Source organism: Pithys albifrons, chromosome Z (assembly GCF_047495875.1).
Source record: "Pithys albifrons albifrons isolate INPA30051 chromosome Z, PitAlb_v1, whole genome shotgun sequence".
Lineage (NCBI taxonomy): Eukaryota > Metazoa > Chordata > Aves > Passeriformes > Thamnophilidae > Pithys > Pithys albifrons.
The window spans coordinates 72,395,444-72,419,120 of NC_092497.1; the positions used below are offsets into that span (position 1 = coordinate 72,395,444).

The 23,677-nt window shown below is 41.0% G+C and overlaps 1 protein-coding gene across 5 annotated transcripts; it reads left to right on the top strand.

The window, feature by feature from the left end:
• Nucleotides 1–1,135: 1,135 nt before the first annotated feature.
• Nucleotides 1,136–14,140, top strand: GCNT1 (glucosaminyl (N-acetyl) transferase 1). Of its 5 annotated transcripts, none has more exons than XM_071580382.1 (4): nucleotides 1,457–1,613; nucleotides 4,486–4,583; nucleotides 10,792–10,916; nucleotides 11,306–14,140. In XM_071580382.1, exon 4 carries the CDS (start codon nucleotides 11,442–11,444, stop codon nucleotides 12,720–12,722), a length of 1,281 nt encoding a protein of 426 aa, XP_071436483.1. In that variant the 5' UTR covers nucleotides 1,457–1,613; nucleotides 4,486–4,583; nucleotides 10,792–10,916; nucleotides 11,306–11,441; the 3' UTR covers nucleotides 12,723–14,140. The 5 variants fall into 5 exon arrangements, with proteins under 5 accessions (XP_071436484.1, XP_071436483.1, XP_071436481.1 ...); XM_071580381.1 differs by lacking the exon at nucleotides 1,457–1,613 and adding an exon at nucleotides 2,570–2,628; XM_071580383.1 differs by lacking the exons at nucleotides 1,457–1,613; nucleotides 4,486–4,583 and adding an exon at nucleotides 1,136–1,222.
• Nucleotides 14,141–23,677: the final 9,537 nt, after the last annotated feature.

A 23,677-nucleotide genomic window follows, 5' to 3' on the forward strand; every position in this document is an offset into this window, starting at 1 on the left:
AAATCATTACTAATCATAAAACATTACTCTTCATGGGAAAAATAGGAAATCTCTCTCCTATTGGAAATTTCTGTTACCAGCCTCTGCTGGGTTTATAGACAAACGGCCTTTCTAGCAAGGTGCTCCATGAAGGACCAGAAGTTCAGGCCTATAAATAACAGACACACTAGAAAACTTTATTTCCCCATCTCTCAGGAAAAAGGGAGGACTGCCAAGATAGTATGCATTTATACACTACTTCTCTATGCAGAAGGTGTGCATACAATGATAATTTTCTTGACAACATAATGGTGAGGATTTCAAGTTTTGCAGTCCATCAGTCCATTCCTGAAATAAGCTGTCTGATCTAAGGGGTGACAAGTGGAGGCAATTCCCCCTTCTTCCAACAGCATCTCCTGGTGATAGTCTTAAAACCTAATTTCATTCTTTTGTCAGCTTCCAGCCTCTTGATCTGCACAGAAGGAATTCACAACTGGGATGAGGAAAGGACAGTAGACTCCATTAGGTGTGCCTCCACCTGCCAAATCTTGCTGCACTCCAGATAATGTTGATGTGCAGGAATTTTTTGGGAATTTGCAAGCACTGTTCAAGCTGCTGCAGGGTGCAGTACTTGTTTTTTTTTTTTTGTTTGTTTGGTTTTTTTGGTTGTTTTTTTTTTTTTGATGAGGTACATGCTTTCTTTGAACTTCCTATTTCCTTGAAATTAATTTTCTATTTTCTTTCTAAGTACTTCAATAACATACTAACCTACTTGCCCCTAAGCTCCACCTTCATGTTTCACAGCTCTCCAAACCCCATGGCATACGTTTATCACCGGATACATATTTGATGGGAAAAAGCAAACAAAAAATCAGAGTCTTCTTCAGACTCTGTCCAGGCACGTTTTGCTCTTCACCACTGCAAGTTTCGTGCACGGCTTAGCAGCAAGGCTGGGTCCCTTCCCACACCACCCTCTCTTCCGTCTCTCGATTTTGCCCCACAGATCCACTTTCAAACCCACATGTACGCAGAACGCGAGCTCCAGGCAGCCTGGGAAGCACTGGCCCCGCGGCACCCGCTCACGAACATCGAGCCCCGCGCCTGCCCCGAGGTGGCACCCTGGCCCCCAGCGCCGGGGGGTGCGTGACGGCTGGGGCTGTGTCCCGCTGACGTCTCCCGACGGGGCACCGCGAGAAAAGAGCCCTTTGTTGCCTGAGCCGCAGAGGAGTCGTCCCCGTCCTAGGTGGGTTCCAACGTTACTGGCATTACCGGGGAAAGCCTTAAGGACAGAAAAAAAGGGATAAACAAGGGCAAGTTTGGCACGGCGGCTGGCAATGGCTCAGTTCAGGTGAATGAGTGAGCGGGGGTGGGACGCGGAGAGGCAGGGGCGGGAAATGCCAGCAGCCCCGCTCAGGGCAGGGCGAGCCGGGCCGGGCCGGGCTGGGCTGGACTAGTGGGTGAGTGGGTGGCGCCGGGAGAGGCACGGGGCTGGATCGGGGGCCGGTCGGGGGCCCGCAGTCCAGGAGAGGGCAAAGAGTCCGGCGCTGGGCCGCAGGCGAGGACGTGCCTTGCCTGCCGGGATGCCCCGCAGCTGCCCTGCCCTGCCCTGCCCCGCACCGAGCAGCGTCCCTCAGGTGAGTGCTGCGGTGGACTCGGAACGGCGTGGCCTCGAAGCGGGTGGCGGGATCGGGTCGGGCTGCAGCATCTTCCCGGCAGCCCTACCCTGCAGAGCGGAGCAGCGCTACTCCAGGACTGTGGCGTCGCCGCGCAGGTGCCGCACTGGAGTGAGGAGAGTCGCATCTGTTGTGCCTTTCTCCTCATTTCTCTTCTCTCCCTTCCTCTCCTGTCTTCCCCCGCCCCTTTCCTTACCCTGCTTTCACCCTCTTCCTCCCTCTTTCCCCCTCCTTTTCTCTCCCTTTCCGCCCCTTTCTCCCCGTCTCCCTTCCTCCTCCCTCTTTCCCCGCTTTTCTCCACCTTTATCCCACTCTTCTCTCTCTCCTTTTCTCTTTGCTTCTATTTATTTTATTTTCTATCTCTTTTCCCTTTTCTCTCCCTTTCCCTTTGACCCATTTTTTCCCCCTGCTTTTCCCTCTCCCGGCCTCCTTTTTGGTAATTTTGTTTCCCTATTTTCTGTCTGCCTGTCTTCCCATCCTCGCTTTGCCTTTTCCCGCGGCAATGTATGCAGGGGAGCCCAGGGCAGGCTGTTGCCCTCGGGTAGTGCTGTTTTAGTCTAACATCTGCTAGCGAGCACAGGATTCAGGGGACATCTGATGCTCGAGGTGTTGCAGTCCTGTGGTGTGGCTCTTTTCCCGCCCTCTCTTAAACTCACTGTAGCTGAGAAAACACTGAAGAAACCTTTTTCTTTGTTTTGGGTTTTGTTTTGTTTCTGTTTTGTTGTTGTTGTTGTTTTTGCCCTTCAGAGTTGAAAAGCTATTAAGAAGCTGGTGAACAGTTTTCTGTGGCCCAGGCTGGGTAAGAGGACTGCGAAAGCAGCCTGACAGGAGTCTCAGTTATGCTCTGGCACTTTGCCTCCCTTCAGTGTTGCTCAGAAAAGTAGACTTCTTTGTCGGCAAGAGGAGGAGTGGCAGCAAGAGGGAATTGCCACTTTGGAGTCCGCTATTTTAAATTTCATTTTTAATGGAATGTGAGGTGGGTGACCACAGAGCTGGCAAGAATGACAGCCAGAAATGGTAGTTAGACAAGAGAGGACAAATATAGCTTTTCTGTCTATTTCAAATTCAGCTTGAAAATCCTTGTGAAAAATAATACAGTATTTGTAGCTCAAGTTCAAACTCATTTACAATGACACATTGCTTTTGAAAGCATGTGTATACAAAAGAAAATACTTCTTGCATTTTCTCTCCTCAGTGATTATCTACTCTGCCTACAGTAAATATCTATTATCAGCATGTCTTTCCTATGAAATCTGAATTGTCTGGGGTAATACTTAATTCCTGATGTCAGAAGAGCCAAAGTTGCTTAATAAACCCAAATACCTTTGGCAAGTCTATCTTTTTTCTAACATAAACTAAATGCAGAGGCAAACATACAAGCTAAAGGTTTACACTCCATTTGCTGAGAATATGGTGTTTACTGAACACATTGGAAACATTGGAAACATTTGAACATTTCCACATTGAAAAGCCTGCTGCTAGTCTTACGAAAAATTTAACTAGGGTTTTGGGTTTTTTTTATAATCTCCCCTCCGTTTTCCTTTGGCTTTCGACATAGTTCAAAAGTTCTCCATTACTTTCGTTCATAAGCTCCTGAAATTTGAATACACCTAACTTGATCAACCTGTCTTAGTGAAAAAAGGTAGTGGCACAGAAATATAGCATGCCCAATAGTACAAGTAACTTGTACTATTATTATGTTTACATCTTAGCTCCAGGGACACCACTTCTTGCACTGTGAAGCATTATTATATGCACATTAATTGTGGTGCTATTAGAGGAACTTAATAAAACAAATGGAAACCTTATCTGTGATAGGTTATCCCAGAAAACTCACGGGTGGTACTTTAGCTCACTAAAGAACTGGAAGTGTAGGCATGGCTTCTACATATGGCTAAAGAATAATGCCTCAGAATATTTTGTATGTTATGCTTGAAGAGGGATCCATGTACTCAAAAATTTGACAGCCTCTTCCTTCTGCCGTGAGATTTAGTTGTGTTTATATAGATTACTTTTCCTGCTAGTGCGTCCCATTCTGAAATACAGCATTGTCCCAAGGTAGCAATGAGCAAAATTTTGTAGGTGGGTGTGAGGAGTGCAGTGACTACTCTATTCCTGGTAAAATTACAGTTCCTACTTTAGAATAATGTATAAAAAATAGATACACACTTAACTTTGAAGTGGCCATAGAGTACAAATTACCTTGATGAACACCAGGCAGTTTTACTGGGTGTTAAATTGGCCAACATTAGTTTAAAGACACTGATTTTTTGTTTTGGGATTTCAGTGCAAGTTACCTTGAGGTAAAACATATCATTTTGTCCATGCTCAGAGTCACAGACTTCTTGAGGTAGGAATTGGTCACTGAATGACTTTGCCATAATATCTTTACTCTCCTTAGTTGAAATTTCTTACCATTAGGTCTGTCTGTGGGGCCTCTAAGGGCAGACAGGAATGCAAATAGTATTCAGGCTTTGGACTGTTCTGCAGATTTCCTTGGTACAGAATACTGTACAAGAGTGTACTAGAAAGGGTAGTAACATTTTTTCAATTTAGTTTACACAGTGTATGTTCATGTGGGTTTTACTCATTTTTTTGGTACACAAATGTTTTAGTGTGTCAGAATCCTAACACTTGAACACAAGCTTTCAAAATAACCAGAGGATTTGAATTAATTTCATCCTTTTTGTTTTCCTCAGAAAAAAGCTATCTACTTTTATGTACTCTCACTATTTATTTTCCATGTAGTGGTGAATGCAGCAGTACTAGTTACTTGTGGAGTTTTGTATGAAAGGGTCTAGAAATGTGATACCTTTTTTTATTATTTTCTTAGGCAGCTCTGAAGGAAAAGCCCTACTCCTGCAAACTGTTGCCAATAGCAGACAACTGTACCTACATGAAACCCTGCTGCTGTCTCAGCATGATTTCAAGGTTGAGTCCTATAAAGTCTAATGATAAGCAAACTACTCAGATTACGACCAGCCCTCATTTTCACCAAGACTGAAAACTATCTAACAGAACAAACAAGAGTTCTTTGATCTAGTTACAGGTGTATCTGTTTCCAGGATTGTGATGCTTGATATCATGAAGATGCTGAGTAAATGTGCCTGCTCTGTGTCTGGCAGATCTCTGCTGATAGCCCCGTGTCTGTGCAGTCTGTCTTTGTGCTTAGGAACGTTTGTGTTTATGCAAGGTGCTTCCAGCTTTAAAAATCATTTCCTCATGACAAACAATGTTTTGCATAACTAAATCTGAATGGAAGCAGGTTAATTGTACTGACTGTGGGATGTGTGTGCTTGAAAGCATCCTGGATGTGCCTTGGTAAAATTCAAGGGCTTTCCAGCAAACCCACCCTCAGTGGAGGGCCTATGCTGTAGGGTTGAGGAAGAGGATTGTATCTCGGGTGGAATTTGTGAATGGGGAAAGAGAACAGCAAGGATCTGGTCAACACCACTTACTTAACTTTTCTTAGGGATACCTTCAAGGGAAGAACAGAAAAACATGGACTCTCACACTCCACCCATCAAAACAATTACTTTTTTCCTGGCCCATCCCAACTACCATTTTAGAGGTGGATGTACTCAGTACTGCATTTTTCACTTGGCTTTTCTTCACTGTATTTCTGTAATATAGAAATAAAAGTCTCGTATCATGCATGGATGTAGGATGTTAGTGCAACTGCCAGGAAGTTTTCAAGTACCTGTTGTAAAGCTTTGATTAAAGGCTAATGTATCTGTGGACATAACATAGAGACCTGCATAATGTTCATGTTGCTGGGTCCTCTCCACAGTTAGCTTTATGTCAAAAGTCACCAAAGCAACTACAGCACAGCAAACATCACCGTATGCTTACTCTGTTATTTGTTAGAGGATGTAGAATAAGAAGAATGAAGGAAAGTTTAGTTCAGCAGCCCACCAGGCTCAGAGAGTCATGACACTAGGACATTGCAGCTAAGGCTACAAGACCTATCAGATCTTTCCTGCTCTTGCTAGAACTGGTTTTGACCTCCTGCCAGCCTCTGTAATGCCTCCTAACTCTAAGCTCTTTCTTGCTTTTTTTACCAGGTTTTGATAAAATTTACAGGCTGCTGAAGTTTCCCAGAGTACTTTCTTACCATCTACCTGCTGCCTTCTGAATTTCTGGTGCTGATACTGGCCCAAATTGTATTTTGGAGGCTGCAGTGCTTCTGCTGAATCAGTGTTTGAAGTGTGGCATCAACAGTTTTTCCACTGATATGAGAAAAGAAGGAAGTGCCAAAATTGAAAGAAAACAGATTTTTTTCTTGTCTTCCTGTGCCACCAGTCGCTAACGATTTTCATCTTATCATGTCATGGATCTATGCACCATTTCACTACAAGCCCTAACTACTTTTGCAGAGGAAAAATTATACTTTGAGTAAAAATGTGTTGGTAATTGCTTAAATACAAAAATATTTACTTAGTCTGCTTTTCCACTCTGCTCTCTAAACTACTTCAGGCGGGACAGAGGAGGATGATGTGTTTTAGGTGAATTGGCATGAGGGAAGCCCTGCAGTGCCAGGAATCCTGTTTTCCCAATACTGGTGTTTTAACCTGGGCAAAGTGAACAGCCCAGAGTGGTGCCACCCTAGCATGACACTGGATAGAGGTTGCTGTTGCTTTTCACTGCATTTAGAAAAAGATATATCTCTCACTCCAAAAGCAGTTAAATGCCACCCTGATGCCCGATCCCATCAGATCTCAGAAGCTCGGCAGGGTCAGGCCGGGTTAGTACTTGGATGGGACACCTCCTGGGAATACCGGGGGCTGTAGGTTCTAGTCCTGAGGACTTCACTGTCACTGTCCAAGCTCGCTCGGCCGTGGCAGATGAACCTTAGGAGTTAAAGGGTGGGGCCAATTCTGCGCATGCTGTGCCTCACCTAAAAAATCCACTGCACAGGCTGGAAGGGCACACCCATATGGGGAGAGCCCTGCCCAAATCTTTGTTCACAAAGCCCAGCCATACATACATCTCTCACTCCAGCCGTATTGGTCAAAGCGAAAGCCTAAAGCCCAGAACCTGGATTTGCTGGATGGCGACATAAGTGGAGATTTCCATGGTACAGCAGGGCTGGTGGCTCTCCATGTCAGGTCTGTCAGGGCCCAGCTGGGAGCAGAGCAGTCAGCAGGCACAGGCACAACCCTGACATCAGATACCTCCCTGAGGCTGGGCTGGATTGACTTGTAATAGTCCATGGCCAGGGTGCAGGGACTGGACCAGTAGCCCTGTGGTGGTGTCACTGGAGTGCAGTGGGGTCACAGAGTAGCTCAGAGGGGTCTGGTTGGAGCAGTCAAGGACATAGATATATTACATATATAGATAATAGATATATTGCCCTTGTGGGGTGCTTGTGACGCTGCTGGCAGCCATGAGAACTGACGTTGGAGAACTCAGAGGCTAGCTGGTTGGATCTGTTGTTGAACCTCTCCTGGGCTGATGTGTGGTTGGCAGAGTTGGGAGTGGGGTTCCTCCTTTCACCAACAGCGCATCATTATGTTAGACCAGTTGCACTGTGAAACCACAGCCAGAGGAAGAGGTCTGCTGTGCTGGTGGCCAAGGATGATGTCCACAACACTGGGCTGAGGTTCAGACCCTTTGGCAGGGCTGGGGTAGCAGTGCTCTGCTGGCTTTTCACCCTCGCAAGCATCCTTGTTCTTAGGACTAGCAGCTCCAGTCCAGCCTGTCTGCATAAAACCTCCATGTGAACTCTGATGTCCTTTCAAGCTGTGACATCCTCTTGTAAAAGTGTTTGTTTTTAAAGTTGGGGTTTGTTTTTTTTAAACCTATGTTTCTTGTGGGATTTTGGTTTTGCTTTTAAGAATTAAATTTGGCTTCACCTAAAATCACACACTGGGATGGACTCAGTGGGTGCTGCTCTCTCCTGTGACTACAGCCTTTGATAAAGGTTATTCTTTCAGTCAGTTCCATGGGGCAGATTAGCAACTTAGCATGTAAGGTTAACGCAGATTTATACAGTGACTAAGTAAAGACATTGTTACCAAAATGAGCTGTTTTACAGTAGCATCTTTACAGTTGTATAAAAGTTAAATTAGAACCTGATTTTTACCAAGACACCTCCCAAACTGACAGATGATTAGTACTTGTTCACAAAACAAACTTAAGATGCAAATGAGCCAAGTGATATGCTCTCTGACACAGAAGAGATGTAAGAAATGGAGATTTAAATTAAGTATAGTAATCCTTCTTTCCATAATGGAGAACAGGAGTTTATAGTAGAAATCAAGCTGAAATTATCTTGATTTTGTTTAATCATACTGTATAGCTGATATACAGTGGTGAAGAATAATTTTGGCAGGAAAGAGGAAAGCAGGCAGCTAACTCAGCCTTTGTACTAACTCCCCCAACTGCCAGGAACTGCTATAAGTTTCCCCTTTTAATGACTACTGTACCAGAATGCAAGGCTCTGACTTGAGTAGGAGGCATTAAAAAAGGAAGCGGGTCAGGTATGTAACTTCTCAACTGAACTTCAGTTGAGAGCAAGATGAAGGCTGCCAAATAAAGCCGTTTTTCTGTGGCTGCATAAAACTCTTAGCTCTCCCACAGTGTAAAGTGCCGCCTCTGACATGGTATTCTAAAGTGTTCACACTAAAGCTATACAGACCTAAAGAAAGAGATGTTAAAAGCTTTACTGAATGTAGTCTGAAGGTATGTTAGTATTTTAGGCTTGCAAAGTATATTAGGTGTATTATTAGATGAAAGGTATGAAATGTTACCCTGTAAAGGTCAGATTTTTTGAATGGGATATGATCAACTTTAGGACTTAGAAACTGCAAGTGTAAACAAATAGTATTTTACTGTTAAAATTAGTTAGAGGAAGCAGAATGTCAATGAGAGAAATTTGACTGCAGGGAACAATCTCTACATGAAGATAAGAGCCATGTTAATGTGCATATGTTTGCAGATCTTTCATTTTGGTATAATGAAAATGCAGGGTCTGATTATTGTGAGCTCACAACAAAGGAATTGCACCCAGCTGGGTATACAAGGCCTTTCTGAAAGATATTCGTTATCCTGCTTTCAACTAAGTTTTATTCTAAAACAGGAGCAGGAAAGACTAATTAGCAAGATTTATTATTTGAAAATTTTAAAATGCGAAGACTGCAATGGTCACTTTCAATTAAGACTGTCTCCCTGCAGTGTAAAAACAGGGAGGGGGTTGTAATCTTCTTGAGTGTGTGTTAATGTGGTCCTTTAAAAACTAATAGCACAGAATAGTAGTGCTAACAGCCTAAAGAAAGGATTCAGATTTCTGTCACCTAAAGCTTCACAACTATAAGTGTATTTGAAGTACGCTTTTAAGTTCTAAAAAAAGTCTTAATTTTTAAGTTGGTAGGCAGAAAACAGTAATAGACACTACCATATACATAGCTAGTATCCTTCCTTTGTTAATTGAATATATGATGAGCATTATTTTCATTGTATCAGATCTACTAGTCAAAACTAGCAGAACGTCAAGTAAGCAAGTGTGTGATAAATTATAAAACATGTTAAAACTTGTTCTGGCATGTCACATTCCAAACTGAAAGGAATTGTGGAATTTTTCTTTTTTGGTTTGGTTTTTTTTTTGTTTTGTTGGTTTTTTTTGTTTTTTTTTTTTTTGTTTTTTTGGTAATTCAAAAGGTTGAGACCTGATTCTTAAAATGTTCCTCTCTATCTTTTCAGCTGCCAGCTCACCTATGTGTCTTAAGGGTCAAAATTTAAATTTTCTTCCAGTTTGACTTCACTATACTTCTAAACCAGACTGGGAACAAATGTCTATGTTCCTTTACATAAATTAGAAATGCAAGATAAAATAATGACAATTGTAACTCTGAAAACAAAGTACGCTTTAGAAGAAATAAGGTGTTTATATAATGCTATTAGTCACAAATTTGTGTCTTGCTTATGGTTTCTGCCTGCTGTTGCCTTGAATTACAAAATATTTGATTATAGTCTTAAGATATTGGTGATCCTCATGACTGTGCTTGACATTTGTGCAGTCATCTGTACCTTCCTCCCACTATCTACTCGTGTGTCAATATCCCTGAGTTTGCATTGATATGGGCAAAGTGGTGGTCTCAATGTGTAGTGTTATCCTGGTGGCAGCATGACTAACAAAAACTCTTCATGATGCAAGGCCTTAATTTCTTAAACGCATCTGTTCTGAGATGTGCAAGTACCAGGTCAAAAAACACAGTTTAGGAATGAAAAGCTAAAATGATACTGGAGTAGCTTAAAGAAAAGAGGGAGGAAAAAGGAAAATCTTATACTAAGCAGCGCATAGCCAAACACAGAAGTGGACACAGCACACACTTCTTTTTCTTAAAGTTTCTTACCAGTTTTTCTGAATAGTTTTTATAGTTAGAGCTGTTCAGAAAGTTATTTGGGGGCACTGTTTTTTTTTCTGAAGTAGTAAAAATTTAAGGAGCTTTGTAACTCTCAAATATTTGATATTTCATTGACTTGCAGATTCAAATTTTGGAGGACATTTTCCATAAACTGAATGGGCTTTGCAGCTTTTGGTTTGAAACTCAAACCTGCACTAAATTACTAGGCAGTGAATTTCTGAGTAAAAACAGCACCTGAATAGCAATGTAAGTTGTTTAAAGATCTCCTGTTCTTGATCAATTTATCTACATGAGATAGTACTTAGGAAAAAACTCCCTACAGTTCTGTATTAGAGTTCTAGACTGCAGTTTTTTAACAGCTGCAGTTGTAGCAGCTGCATAAAAATGCAGTGATCCCTTCACAGAATACTGAAACAGAAACAAGGTGCTTAAAGGGAAACAAAACTGACAAAAGTGATGCTGTGCCTGTGAAGTAAAGCTAAAAATAAAATTGTCATACTAGAAATCTTACTGTTACTCAGCCTTGTAGCACATCTCCACATTTAAATAAGTGTTTTTAAACAATGGTAATACAATAGCTCTGTGCTGTTAGACTTGTGCATTCATAGTGACTTCATGCAAATTACCTTGAGAGATAGGTGATGAGTATCGCCTTACCCCTTATAAAGGTATTTCATGAATTCAGTAACCGTTGTTTTTCACAGTTCTGAAAACTGTGGTGCTCTGCTATACTAATTCCACCCCCACCCCCTCCCCTTCCTCCTTCTTATCAGCTCTTTCCTGGTGGTACTTCCAAGCTCATGCGTAGAGTGTTGAAGAGACCGTGCATCACATGAAAATCTTGAAAGGCTGCAGGAACTTCTTTGCCAGTGAGAAATAAAGCATGACTATCATCCGGGTAAGTTTTAATAATGATGAAATCTACGTCAATACTGAAGTGGGCATAAAACATTCCTGTCAAACTCTGCAGCTTGAATTAACAAGAAATACCTGCTTCTCAATAAAGTATCTGACTAATTTTGTTAGATGCAGCTGAATCTGCTCTGTTTTGCTACTGATCTATGGTTTGTAGCCTTAGTAATGCAGAAATGGTGTTTCACAAGAAACTATCTGCTACTCCCAATCTTTTTCTAGAAAGATTCATAGATTTCTAATTTTCATCAGAATATTTTTGGCTGAACTATTCACGTTTTTACTGTGAGTAAAAACCAATGTGATTAATAAGTACTGATTTTTTAAAGAAACTTTTCAGTCTTTGAATGACAGTTGTATTTCATTCTGTTTTAGGATTTTTCCTTCTATTTCCCTGACAAACTCGCCAAATTCCTGAGAAACACTAACTTGTTTCTGAAGTTGTTGATGCTGATATGAGCTGAAGGGAGAACATTTTTTTTTAGCTCTGCAAAACTACTTGATATTTGAAATGCTGAAGAGGAAATTACGGTTTTGCCATAACTTGCACTTCAGGCTTTTCTTGGGTCTAACTCTTATTTTAGTAATCATTTCAGTTTTCAAAGTTAACCAGAAAGAAAACTTCTTAAAGCGGAGACATCTAGAGCTAACCAAAGAAGATCCTATTAGCAATGTTAACTGCACCAAGATTATTGAGGGGGATATAGAAGAAATACAAAAGGTAAAGCTTGAGACATTGTCAGTGTCATTTAAGAAACGCCCCAGGCTAACAACAAATGATTATATTAACATGACGGCAGACTGTGCCTCCTTCACCAAGACTAGGAAATACATTATGGAACCTCTCAGCAATGAAGAAGCAGAATTTCCAATTGCTTACTCAATAGTGGTTTATCACAAAATTGAGATGCTTGATAGGCTTCTAAGATCAATCTATGCTCCACAGAATTTTTACTGCATTCATGTAGACAAAAAGTCTCCAGAGTCTTTTTTTGCTGCTGTGAAGGGAATAGTCTCATGTTTTGATAATGTCTTTATTTCCAGCCAGTTAGAGAGTGTGGTGTATGCTTCATGGAGCAGGGTGCAAGCAGACATTAACTGCATGAAAGATCTCTACAGAAGAAGTTCAAACTGGAAATACCTAATAAATCTATGTGGTATGGACTTTCCTATAAAAACCAACCAGGAAATAGTAGAGAAATTAAAAGCCCTTAAAGGTGAAAACAGCTTGGAAACAGAAAAAATGCCTGTTTATAAAGAAGTAAGGTGGAAAAAGCACCATGAGATTATTGATGGTAAAATAAAGAACACAGGCACAGACAAACAACTACCTCCTCTTAGTACTCCAATTTTTTCCGGCAGTGCCTATTTTGTAGTTAGCAGAAGATTTGTAGAATATGTATTAGAAAATGGCAAAATACTTAAGTTCATTGAGTGGGCAAAAGATACTTACAGCCCAGATGAGTACCTATGGGCGACAATTCAAAGAATTCCTGATGTCCCAGGTGCAGTTTCTTCCAGTGACAAGTACGACGTTTCTGACATGAATGCACTGGCCAGGTTTGTCAAGTGGCAGTACTTTGAAGGTGACGTGTCCAAAGGTGCACCCTACCCACCATGCAATGGAGTTCACGTTCGCTCTGTCTGTGTTTTTGGAGCAGGAGACTTGAACTGGATGCTACGAAATCACCACTTCTTTGCTAATAAGTTTGACACTGATGTTGACCCTTTTGCAGTGAAATGTTTGGAAGAGTATTTGCGACGCAAGGCTTTGTATCTGCAAAAGAACTGAAATACTGTATGTTCCTGTTATGAAACAGGTACAAATATTACTACTACATGCTTTGACATGTAGCAGCAATGGAGGTGATGCTGATGATGTGTATCATGAATTGCACCATGTTATTTTGGTGGTGCTGATGTCCTTCTTGTTTTGGCAGTGGACAAAGGGGAGAAAAGACATGTCTCAAGTGAATATGGGGATGCCTTGTGTTGCACACTCAGGCTTGGAGCTTTAGTTACAAAATCTGAACACCAACTTTTGGAAGGCCAACTATTAATATTTATTATCTATAAGGTGTAATCAATGGACTTCCCTTGGCTAAACTGTTCTAAGGCTTGAAAAATGCATGTTTTTTATGGTTGTTCTTATTTTTTCCCCCATAAATGCAATGCTAGCTGGAAGAGAAAGATGAAGGGTTGGGTAAAAAGCAGCTGGACTGCACAGACTTCATACTGAGTACTGAAAGATCTCAGGAATATAACATTAGAAATTATCTGAAAACTATGCAAAAGGGGATATGCAAAGCCACCTGTCATAATTTAACTTACTGCTTACTGCAGTTCTGTTACATGTAATTCTTAATCCTCTTGAAAATTTCATCTCCAGCATGGAGCATTAAGGAATTGCCTTTAAACCTTTGTAGCCAAATCTTGCTTTTGTACTCTTAAAGCCCCCCGCTATTGTGATATAAAGTTTATACAGTAGTTTGTAATTACATCTGCTCAGGGAAATTTCGGTTTTGTACCTGATGAGATTTAGACTTTTAATTTTACACTTCTTTCTGTATTGGGAGCCTTGCTTTTGGATGCAAGGTTTCTCAAAAACTTAAAAGAACTGCAATAGTGTCTAAACGTCACTGTGTACCCAGATGGAACTGCTGGTTTCTGCTTTCTGTCAGGCTCAAATTGCATTCCAGATTAACTTTATTTTTGTGTACTCAATGTTAAAATATTTTTTCTAAATGATATTGCCTCTTCCTACAATAAAAGACCATCTAAAACACCACCAAAAAGTCCTAATGATGAAGGCCTAAAATGTTTTTGCTGTAGGTTTCCATACAACTGAAGCTGCAGCTGAGGTAAGTCCTGCCTTATCTCCATACAGTCATTCATTCACATGTCTGTGATTGCTTACATTTAGCTGATGCAACTGATTTTTATTATTTCCATCTTTTGGTGAAAGGGAAAGGAAGAAGTCTGTGTGATTTTTGTTCCAGATAGGCCCTTGCTTAGTTTAGCTGCTTCAGTGTGGCACAGAAGTGTAGGGGTGAAATAATAGGACACTGTGAGGGATGATATTGTTTCTTTCAATATCAATTCAGTTTTGTCATGCATTGTTACTGCCAGGTGTCTCATCTTACTCCTGAGGTGGCAGTGGAATTCACAACAGACATTAGCAAATGGCAAAACACACTAAATTTTTTATGTTGTGAACTGTTGCTGTAATGGTAACCACAAAGGTGGTTTGTCATAAAGTTTCTCATAAGGTGAGCCTCAATACTTAGACATTAACATAATTAACTATTTATTGTTGATAATGCAAACAGCTAGGGAGGCAAGTAATTTAATCTGAAGTAGAGCCGATTCTTGCCAACCTCTGCCTTCAAAACCACTTGAAAGCCGTTTAGGGTGTCTTCAGAGAGCTTCACGTTAACAGGTAATTAAAGCCTATGAGCTGAGGCAGTTGAGGAGAATTCCCCATCTTCCCCACCCTTTGGCTTTTCTACAAGAATGCTCTTGTACGCAGTTTGCTCTGCCACCTCTGCACAAGCTACAAAAAGATTTAACTTCACTGCATATAGTACTGGGAAGTACCAAGAAGTCATGCTGTATTTTTAGCAGAAAGGAAGCTGCTTGTTCTTAAGAATTTGCACCTAAAGACAAGCTCCATGGAAAGCTTCTATGAGACTATAGCTGCTAGTTCAAATAGACTGAAAAAGTGATGATAAATAATAAAATGGTCTATGAACAGGATGGACTACTGACTCAATTGAAAGTCTGCTGGACAATTAGAGCATCAACCCCTTTTTCCTCTTTCAGCCTGCTTTGTACTTATACAATGAATGCCTGTCTGTATCTCTGTTAATGATACTGCTACTACAGATGATGAAGATTCTGCTTGACTGGCTGCTTCAAATATTACTATTTAGATAGAACCAAGAGAGATTCCATTGTATGCTTACTGTATCTTCTGTGCAGAAGGAAAAGTAGGAGAACATTGCCATTTAGTGTATATTTTCCATAAGACAAGGAGAAATTTCTTTTTCTTCTGGGAAAAGTGAAGTACAAAAATCTGCATCTCCCCAAACTTGGAGAAAAGACACCCTGATCTGTTAGAATTTGAAAGGTCTAGGTAGATATTTTCAGGAAAAGAATTCTTAATTTCTTGAGCAACTACTGGATGTGCCAAAGGAAATTATTGGATAAATTAAAGGTATTACAACTACGCATACAGAAAAAAACATCAGATTCATTACCGAATGTGCAGCAAGCCAATAATTACACACTTGAGAGAGACATTGATTATTTTATTTCAGAGTTCTGCAAGTCTGGATGCTCAGTGGTATTCTACAAACCAAGCATGCACCTTCAAACTTTCCTGGCCACTACTTATACGACAGAAGTTTGGAGCTTTCCAGAACAGACCCTCTATTATGATAGGATAGTAAAATGGTTTTCCAGCTCCAGCTAGCAATACCATTCATCCTTATCATACCAAAAAGTCACAGAAACAAACTCCTTAACACCAGTTTGTAGGTGTTAAAAAGGGCATTCTTTATTGAGTACACTGGACGATCAGAGGATAGCTCCCCAATTGAACGTGCTGAAAGACTGATAGGGCTTTTTATTGCACATATTTGTATTTATTTGATCTTCTCACTTAAAGCATATTCATCACTTTGCTTTACATGGTCACACCCTTACTGGTAGGTCTGATCCTTCAAATTTGATCCTTCAAATTTTTGACCTCTCAATTTGATTCTTCGGTCATTGTCTTCTTGACCTTGGTTCTGAGCAGGCACAGTGTTACTATGTTCCACCACAAAAACTGTATCAGTTTTTTATCTTATCTGGGTACACAGAACTCAACTTACATCTTGTTTCCTTGAGTTACATCCCTTTGTTGATTCTCTAGGATTTCTCTAAGATTATACTGTCCTTTATTTGGGCATACCATAATACCATGAGTAATGTTTCTATTTTTCCCATCACTTAGCTTAACATTTCAATAATCTAGGTAACTTTCCATAGATTTAAAATTCTTTTCTTTCCAATAGATCATTTTAGGGCATTTTAATGCCCTAGACTATAGTGTGGTAAATGAACACACACTTGCCTGCTTTTGACAGACAAGGGGCATTCCAGGTGCCTTAGCAGACATAACAAGCAATACCCTTTAGGCTATGTTCTTTATTCCAAATCAAGCCACTCAACTCTTTCCATATGTCCTTATTCAGTGTTCAAGAACCCACACTAATCCAGTTTATCAAGTTATATGTTTATTCTGAAAAGGTATCTTGAGATTTTCTGGTTTAGAGCTGAAATGAGTCAGTTTCTTACTCTTTGCAGACAAATAGCAGTTTGGGATTTTTTCTTGAGTGTCCCCCTTCGTTTTTTTCTTCTTCCCTTTTTTTTTCTTTTCTGTGTCACCAATAACCTCACACAGATCATTTGTATTTGCATCATCTCCCTTATTTGCCTTGCCTTATGTGACAATATTGTCAGATGGGAATATATTGCTCAGTGCCCTCATTTAATACTGTCTCTCAAACTGAACTTTGCTGTTGGAGTCTTAAATATGGCTGCATTCTTCTAGGATCTGCCAGTATTTGTTTTAGTTTGTCTGTCTTCTACATCTATAATACAACTTGATAAGAAAACTTAAGAACACAACCAAATTCTTGAAGTAAACCAGTGTATTTACAAATACATTGTTTTCCTCAAAAAATCTTGTGTTTTCTTAAGATTCTTAAAAAAAAAAACCCTAAATTGTGTAAAAGATGAAAAAAATTCCTCCAAGAAGAACATGTCAGGGTTGCCCTTGTGCAGATGCCACTTGTTAAAATTCTTGTCACATACTGGAAGAAAGAATGCTGGCACCTTTTTTGGCAGATATAGATATACTTTTAAAAATAATTTGATCTTGATTGAGGAACCTAGGGAGATCTAGCCAATACAACTAATGATAATTTATTCTATACAATTAAATCATACCAATCTTGCCTACCTTAACATTTTTTTAAATTTTTCAGAGACTTTACCCACTCTTTAAATAAGCAATATTTAAGACTTCTAGTTACTAAAATCTTCAAAATTTTAAATGAAATTAGTTTGTCTCAAACTTTATTTTTCTTTCTTTCAGCCATCTTGTCTTTGCTACATATGGGGATGGGGAGCAGAAATGGTCCTATGGCTTTAAAGTGTATATTACCACCTGGTGTGTGATAAGGAAAGTGACAGTTCTGGCTTAGCATGAAGTAAGTCTTTAGTATATTTTGGCATCAGCTCTGTGAATTGCATTTGTGATGCTGAAACTAGAGATTTCCCAGTGCTGAAGTGAAATCTGTTAAGTATGGAAAACATAGTGGAAGAGTATACCTCGTATATCTGTAGGTAATGCTCATAATCTCATTTAACAATAGACTATTGTTAATTAAATATGTTGCTTTCACCAGGGAGTTAAACCTTAATTACCCCTTTGAACCACTAGATTATTGTATTGATTTTGCAATACCTCCTCTACAAGCAGGAGTTGAAATGCTGTTGACCTTATCTTGTGAGTAAGTCTCAGCCACCACTTATGTCTTTTCAAGTTCTGCAAAAATCAACAAACCTAGTTATAACAGCATACCAAGCAGGGCTGGTTTAGGTGCCTGCATGGCGTGTCTTTGCCAGGCATACAGAGCAAGGAGGTGCTGTTAACAATTAATGTATGACACACTTTTAAGCCCTGTATCCTGACACATTCAATTCTTGCTACAGGGGCCTCCAAGAGCAGAGAGAATTTGTTTTTACATTAGAGCAAATGCAGGTGAACCTGTAACTGGGGCAGTGAGACTGAAAGCATTTATTCTTTCCTGAGTGCCTGTTGCACCATAGCATTGAGCAACTGTTGCAGTGAGATATATAAATCCTTAACAACAATCAGACAGCAATGAAAAAATAAATATTCAGACTATATAACTAATTTACATCTTCTTTAAGCACTTCTAACAGAAGGTAAAATACAAACATCACATGTACTCTTCCCTTCTTCTTTTCCTTCCCCCTCTCTGCTAAATTCAATTTAAATAGCCGCCATACCACGAAACTCAGCAAACAAATATTTAACTGAGATAATGCCCCTGCTCCCTCTTACTCTTTTCAAATGACCAAAACCAGAAGGACCAAAGAGAAACTTTACTTTGTTTTCAGAGCAACTAGTCAAAGCATTTTGCCTTTGCTGCTTTTTAACCTCTTCTGCTTGCCTACCTGAGTGCAAAAAGAAGGAGGTCTATTCCTCAGTATCTCCAGTTTCATGGGCTTTCTCCTGCTGTAGAATCCAAGATGTCTCCCACCCTTGCCTCCTCAGTTCATGGTTTTCTGCTTTCTTCTCTCCTCCTGCCATGATCTGTGAAGAGTGGGCACATCTGAAAGAAACCCTAACAGACCTTGCTGAACATTACTTCAGGTGGCCAAGGTATAAGGAGAAGTAAAGTTTAGGTGAAACTACTTTCAGATGGTTTACAGATCCTACTCGTGGCAAGAGTACTTCATTGCTGTTGTCCTGAAGGCTCTTACCCCCATTCCCCCCTTCCCATCCCCAAGGTCCCAGCAATATCTAGACTGAAAATCAGTGCAAGTACACAGGCAGGAGAATCCTTTGGTGGATTATCTGAAAATCTTTCTAAAATGATACAATAATTATATATTCAGATACACTGGAGGGGATGGTGGGGGGTGTGAAAAAAGGTTTCTCTCAGCTGCTGAAATTTTTCTAGATACTTTGTAACCAGTAAAATATGCAAACACATACTTTGTTCCTTTTTGAATTAAAATTCAAAATACCTAATACATCCATCACATTTACAATTTTACTATGTTTACTTAGGTATCATAGTAATGCACTGACAATCCTGATAAAATAGAAATTTGAGTAATGAACGTACATTAAATTCCATCGTTTAGAAATAGTTTTTATTTTTTTTAACACGACACTTAAAATGTATTTCTTAGGTTCTATGGGACTTCTCATAAAAAATAATCAAACAGAAATGTTTTAAATAGAGTACAGTCATTCCTGCAGTGTTGTATAAATGAGAGACATACTCGTTTGTTCATGTATTTGTCTGAGGGAAGGATGAACGGGATGATTTCTCCCATATTTCAGCATAGCTCTAGTCTTCAATACTTCAGTGAAAGGTGAGCAACTACTGAAGATAAAGGAGGACCTAGAGAATGGATTAGATCTTGTATGTAAGGGATGACTGTTTCTCAACTTGGTAGATCTTTTTTAACTTAACATTTTAGTCCATTCAGCATTTCAAATCCTCATCAGAATAATTGCTTATGCATATCTGCCTTTTCTTTGGCAGGGAATAATTTGAAAGATCCAGGGTTTTCTTTTAAATGAAAACCTCAGCTGCCACTGTCCATGTTAGTTTTCATCAGGGTCTTTAAAATAAATACTCTGTGAAAAAGAAGTTTTTCCTAAATGTCTTTGATCTATCCCACATAAGCTAAATATTGTTCAGATCTAACTAAATCAGTATTGAACTATATACTACTAGGGTTTTGAGCAGTTTGAAGTCACATTGTTTTCACCTATGAATGAATCAAAATCTGCAGTCAATATAGAGGACGGTTGCCCTTTTTGACCCTTGAAGGTTGAATTTTTACCAAAGAGGTATTGAAGGCAGCCTGAAGAATACTCAGAAAATACTAAATCTCTTAGACTATAGCTCTATATGTTAGAGAGTCTCTTAACTCTGTAGAATTTCAGGTCAACAACAATAAGGTTGAGTGCCTGTGGACCAGAATCAGAGGGAAGGCCAACAAGGCTGACATCCTGGTGGGAGTCTGTTGCAGACCACCCAACCAGGATGATGAAGGGGATGAATTATTTTACAAGCAGCTGCTGGGAGCTCAATACAGCAGAGGAGAGGCAATCTAGGAGATTGTGGAGTGTATCAATTCAGGGACCCCTCAAGAAAAAGGATTTTATCTGTTCTCCATAAAATCATATGGTCTTTACTAGTTTTTAATCAGACTTCTACTAACTTTGTATTTTATATTTTTTTTTGTTTTATCTTGTAGCCCAGTTTGTCAGTTATCTTAACTATGCACAGCTTTTGACAAAGAGGAATTTAACCATGTAGCTGTAAGATAAAGTTTAAGAAATAAACCAAAAACCTTGTTTAGATTAGAAGCTGAGCAGTAAGAAGGAAATCAGAAAACCTGTCTATATTACAGGCCTGAATCTGTAGCATTGTTTACTTAAAAGGAAATACAGGGCTGCAGTTATAAGAGCAGCCCATTAGAGCTGTTAAGGGACACCCAAAATACACTGCTTAACTTTGGGGAGGAGTTTTCAGTTGTAACTAAGTATCTAAACCTACAAACACAAAAGTCTCATCAAACATATCTTAGAGGAATTATCGACCATGTTCCTGGCGCTGAATAGAAGGAAGAATTTTCTTCTATTCTATTGGATTTGATTGTTTCTTAATTCAGTACAGAGAATAATTTCCTGCTTCAGCTTATAACTGAACTTACTATGGGTGGGGTTCCACTAGACCTGATGTTTACAGAGAGCGGCTGGTGGGAGATGTTGTAGTCAGAGGCTGTCTGGGGCACAGTGGCCATGAAATAATAGAGTTTTCAATACTCAGGGATGCAAGGAGGGCCATCAATCAGATCTCTATGCAGGGCTTCCAGAGGGCAGATTTCAGCCTATTCAGAAGACTGGTCCACAGCATATCCTGGGAAACAACACTTGAAAACAAGGGGGTCCAGGAGGGATGGATGTCCTTCAAGAAGGAAGTCTTGAGTGCACAGGAACAGGCTGTCCCAGTGTGCCTGTGCTGGTTTAAAGGCGAACCAGCAGGGGAAATGAACTCACCATGAGAGAGATTATAAGTCAGAGCTAAAATTTAATAATAATATTACAATAACAACACTGACACAAAAGGGAAATTGCCCCAGCAGTATAACCCAGTGTCCTGGGGCACAAACCCAAGGGGGTTTGTTTGCCCTTGTGCTGAGACCCCTGTGGCTCCCCCAAGTCCAGAGCAAAAGGAAAAGAAAAACCTGTTGGTGCAGGTGAGGGCTGTGGTCTGGGCGAGAGCGGTGATCTCCTCCTGTCAAGGTCCTGCTGCTGCTCTGGATCTGACGAGAAGTTCCCGAGGTCTTCTTACCCACCACTTATGTACCCTCAGGGAGCACCCAGTCCCTCCCCCTGGGCGGGGACTCACACAATGGGAGATTGACTCTGGGAGCCAGGGGGTATTGAACTGTTGATGGCCCATTAGCAGCTCCGTCCCCCTCAGGCTGGGTGTGAGGGTGATAATGGCTCCCTGGGCAGCTGCTGCTAATGGCCCATTGACCTTGGGGAATGAATAGAAGGGGTAGAATACACAGCTTTGATCACCCCCACACAGGGTTAGCTGGTCCCTCCTGCTGAACTAGGACAGTGCCAAAAGGGGAACATGACCAGCATGGTTGAACAGGGAGATTCTGAAGGAATTCAGGAAAAAGAAGAGAGCTTACTGACTGTGGAAAAAAGGGCTGGCTACTGATGAAGAGTTTAGGAATACAGATTGGTCATGTAGAAAGAAAATTAGAGAGACAAAAGTGTAATTTAGAAGCCAATTCAGCTACTTCTGTTAAGGACAACAAAAAGTCCTTCTATAAATATATTGATAACAAAAGGAGGGGCAGGGAAAACCACCACTCTTGTTGGACTTAGGGAGGAATACAGCTAACAGCCATTAGGAGAAAGGCTATGTTACTTAAGACCTATTTTGCCTCAGTTTTCACCAGTAAGAGATGGCCCTCAGGACAACTGGACTCCTGATCTGGTAGACAGAGCCAGGGAGCTGAATAGCCCCTCTGTGTTTCAGGAGGAAATAGTGACTTACTGAGCCACCTGGATCCTCACAAGTCTATGGGACCATAGACTATGAGGGAGCTGGCAGAAGAGCTTGCCAAGCTGCTCTCCATCATCTACCAACAGTCCTGGCTCTCTGGGGAGGTCCCAGATAATTGGAAGTTGGCCAGTGTCACACCAATCCACAAAAAGAGCTGCAAGGAGGACCTGGGCAACTACAGGCCTGTAGGACACAGCACCTATAGGATGAACAAGGGATTAGACTCAGCCAGCACAGATTTAGGAAGGGGATGTCCTGTCTGACCAACCTGATCTCTTTTTACAATCAGGTGTGAACCCACCTGTTGGATGAGGGTAAGGCTGTGGATGTGGTCTATCTACTTCAGTAAGGCCTTTGACACTGTCTCCCATAACATGCACGTGGAAAAGCTGGTAGCCCATGGCTTGGACAGGGGACAGTCTCTGCTGGGTTAGGAGCTGGCTGGATGGCTGGGCCCAGAGAGTGCTGTTGAACAGGATTGTGTCCAGCTGGCAGCTGGTCACCAGTGGTGTCTCCCAGGGATCAGTGTTGGGCCCAGTTTTGTTTAACATCTTTATTGATGATTTAGATGAGGGGATTGAGTCCATCATTAGCAAATTTGCAGGTGTGATACCAAGTTGGGAGGGAATATCGACCTGCTGGAAGGCAGGAGGGCTCTGCAGAGGGACTTGGACAGACTGGAGAGATGGGCTGATTCCAATGGGATGAGGTTTAACAAGGCCAAATGCCGGGTCCTGCACTTTGGCCACAACAACCCCCTGCAGCGCTACAGGCTGGGCACAGAGTGGCTAGAGAGCAGCCAGCCAGAAAGGAACCTGGAGTTTGGATTGACAGGAAGCTCAACATGAGCCAATAGTGTGCCCAGGTGGCCAAGAAGGCCAATGGGATCCTGGCCTGGATCAAAAATAGCATGGCCAGCAGGACCAGGGAAGTGATCCTTCACCTGTACTCAGAACTGGTGAGGCCACACCTTGAGTATTGTGTCTAGTTCTGGGCCCCTCAGTTCAGAAAGATATTGAAGTACTGGAGCAGGTCCAGAGAAGAGCAACAAGGCTGGTGAAGGGACTGGAGCACAAGTCCTCTTAGGAAAGGCTGAGGGACCTGGGGTTGTTTATCCTGGAGAAGAGGAGGCTCAGGCGTGACCTCATCACTCTCTACAACTGCCTGAAAGGGGGTTGTAGCCAAATGTGGATTGATCTATCAGGCAACCAGCAGTAGAACAAGAGGGTACAGTCCTAAGCTAGGATAGGGGAGGTTTAGGTTGAATATTAGAAAGAAACTCTTTACAGAGAGAGTAATCAGTAATTGGAATGGCCTGCCCAGAGAGGTGGCAGATTCACCATTCCTGGAGGTTTTTAAGATGAAACTGGATGTGGCACTTAGTGCCATGATTTAGTAATTACAGTGGTGATGGATCAAGGGTTGGACTTGATCTTGGAGGGCTCTTCCAACCCAGCTGATTCTATGATTCAGATGTGTAATACATGCACTTCAGTTAACTTGCATGAAACTACGAGAACCTGAACCTATTCCCACCAAATAAGCATCTTTCTAGCACTAAAAATAGTAACATATAGAAATTTACTAAATGATAGGGAAAATCCTCCACAAGACTACCTTTTGCCACCCTAAGATGAACAGACTGAAACTATCTCTTAAAAAGTTATGTGAAGAGCAGAAAACACTGAAAAATAATGAAGACACTTAGCCCTTTCTGGTACTGTTCTGACCAGTATTTCACTCTGCCTACCTCCTCATATGAAACCAGAGGCTAATCCATTTGTGAAATACAACTATGGGATAGTAGGAGATGATTCCTCACTTTTCTTGGAGTGTA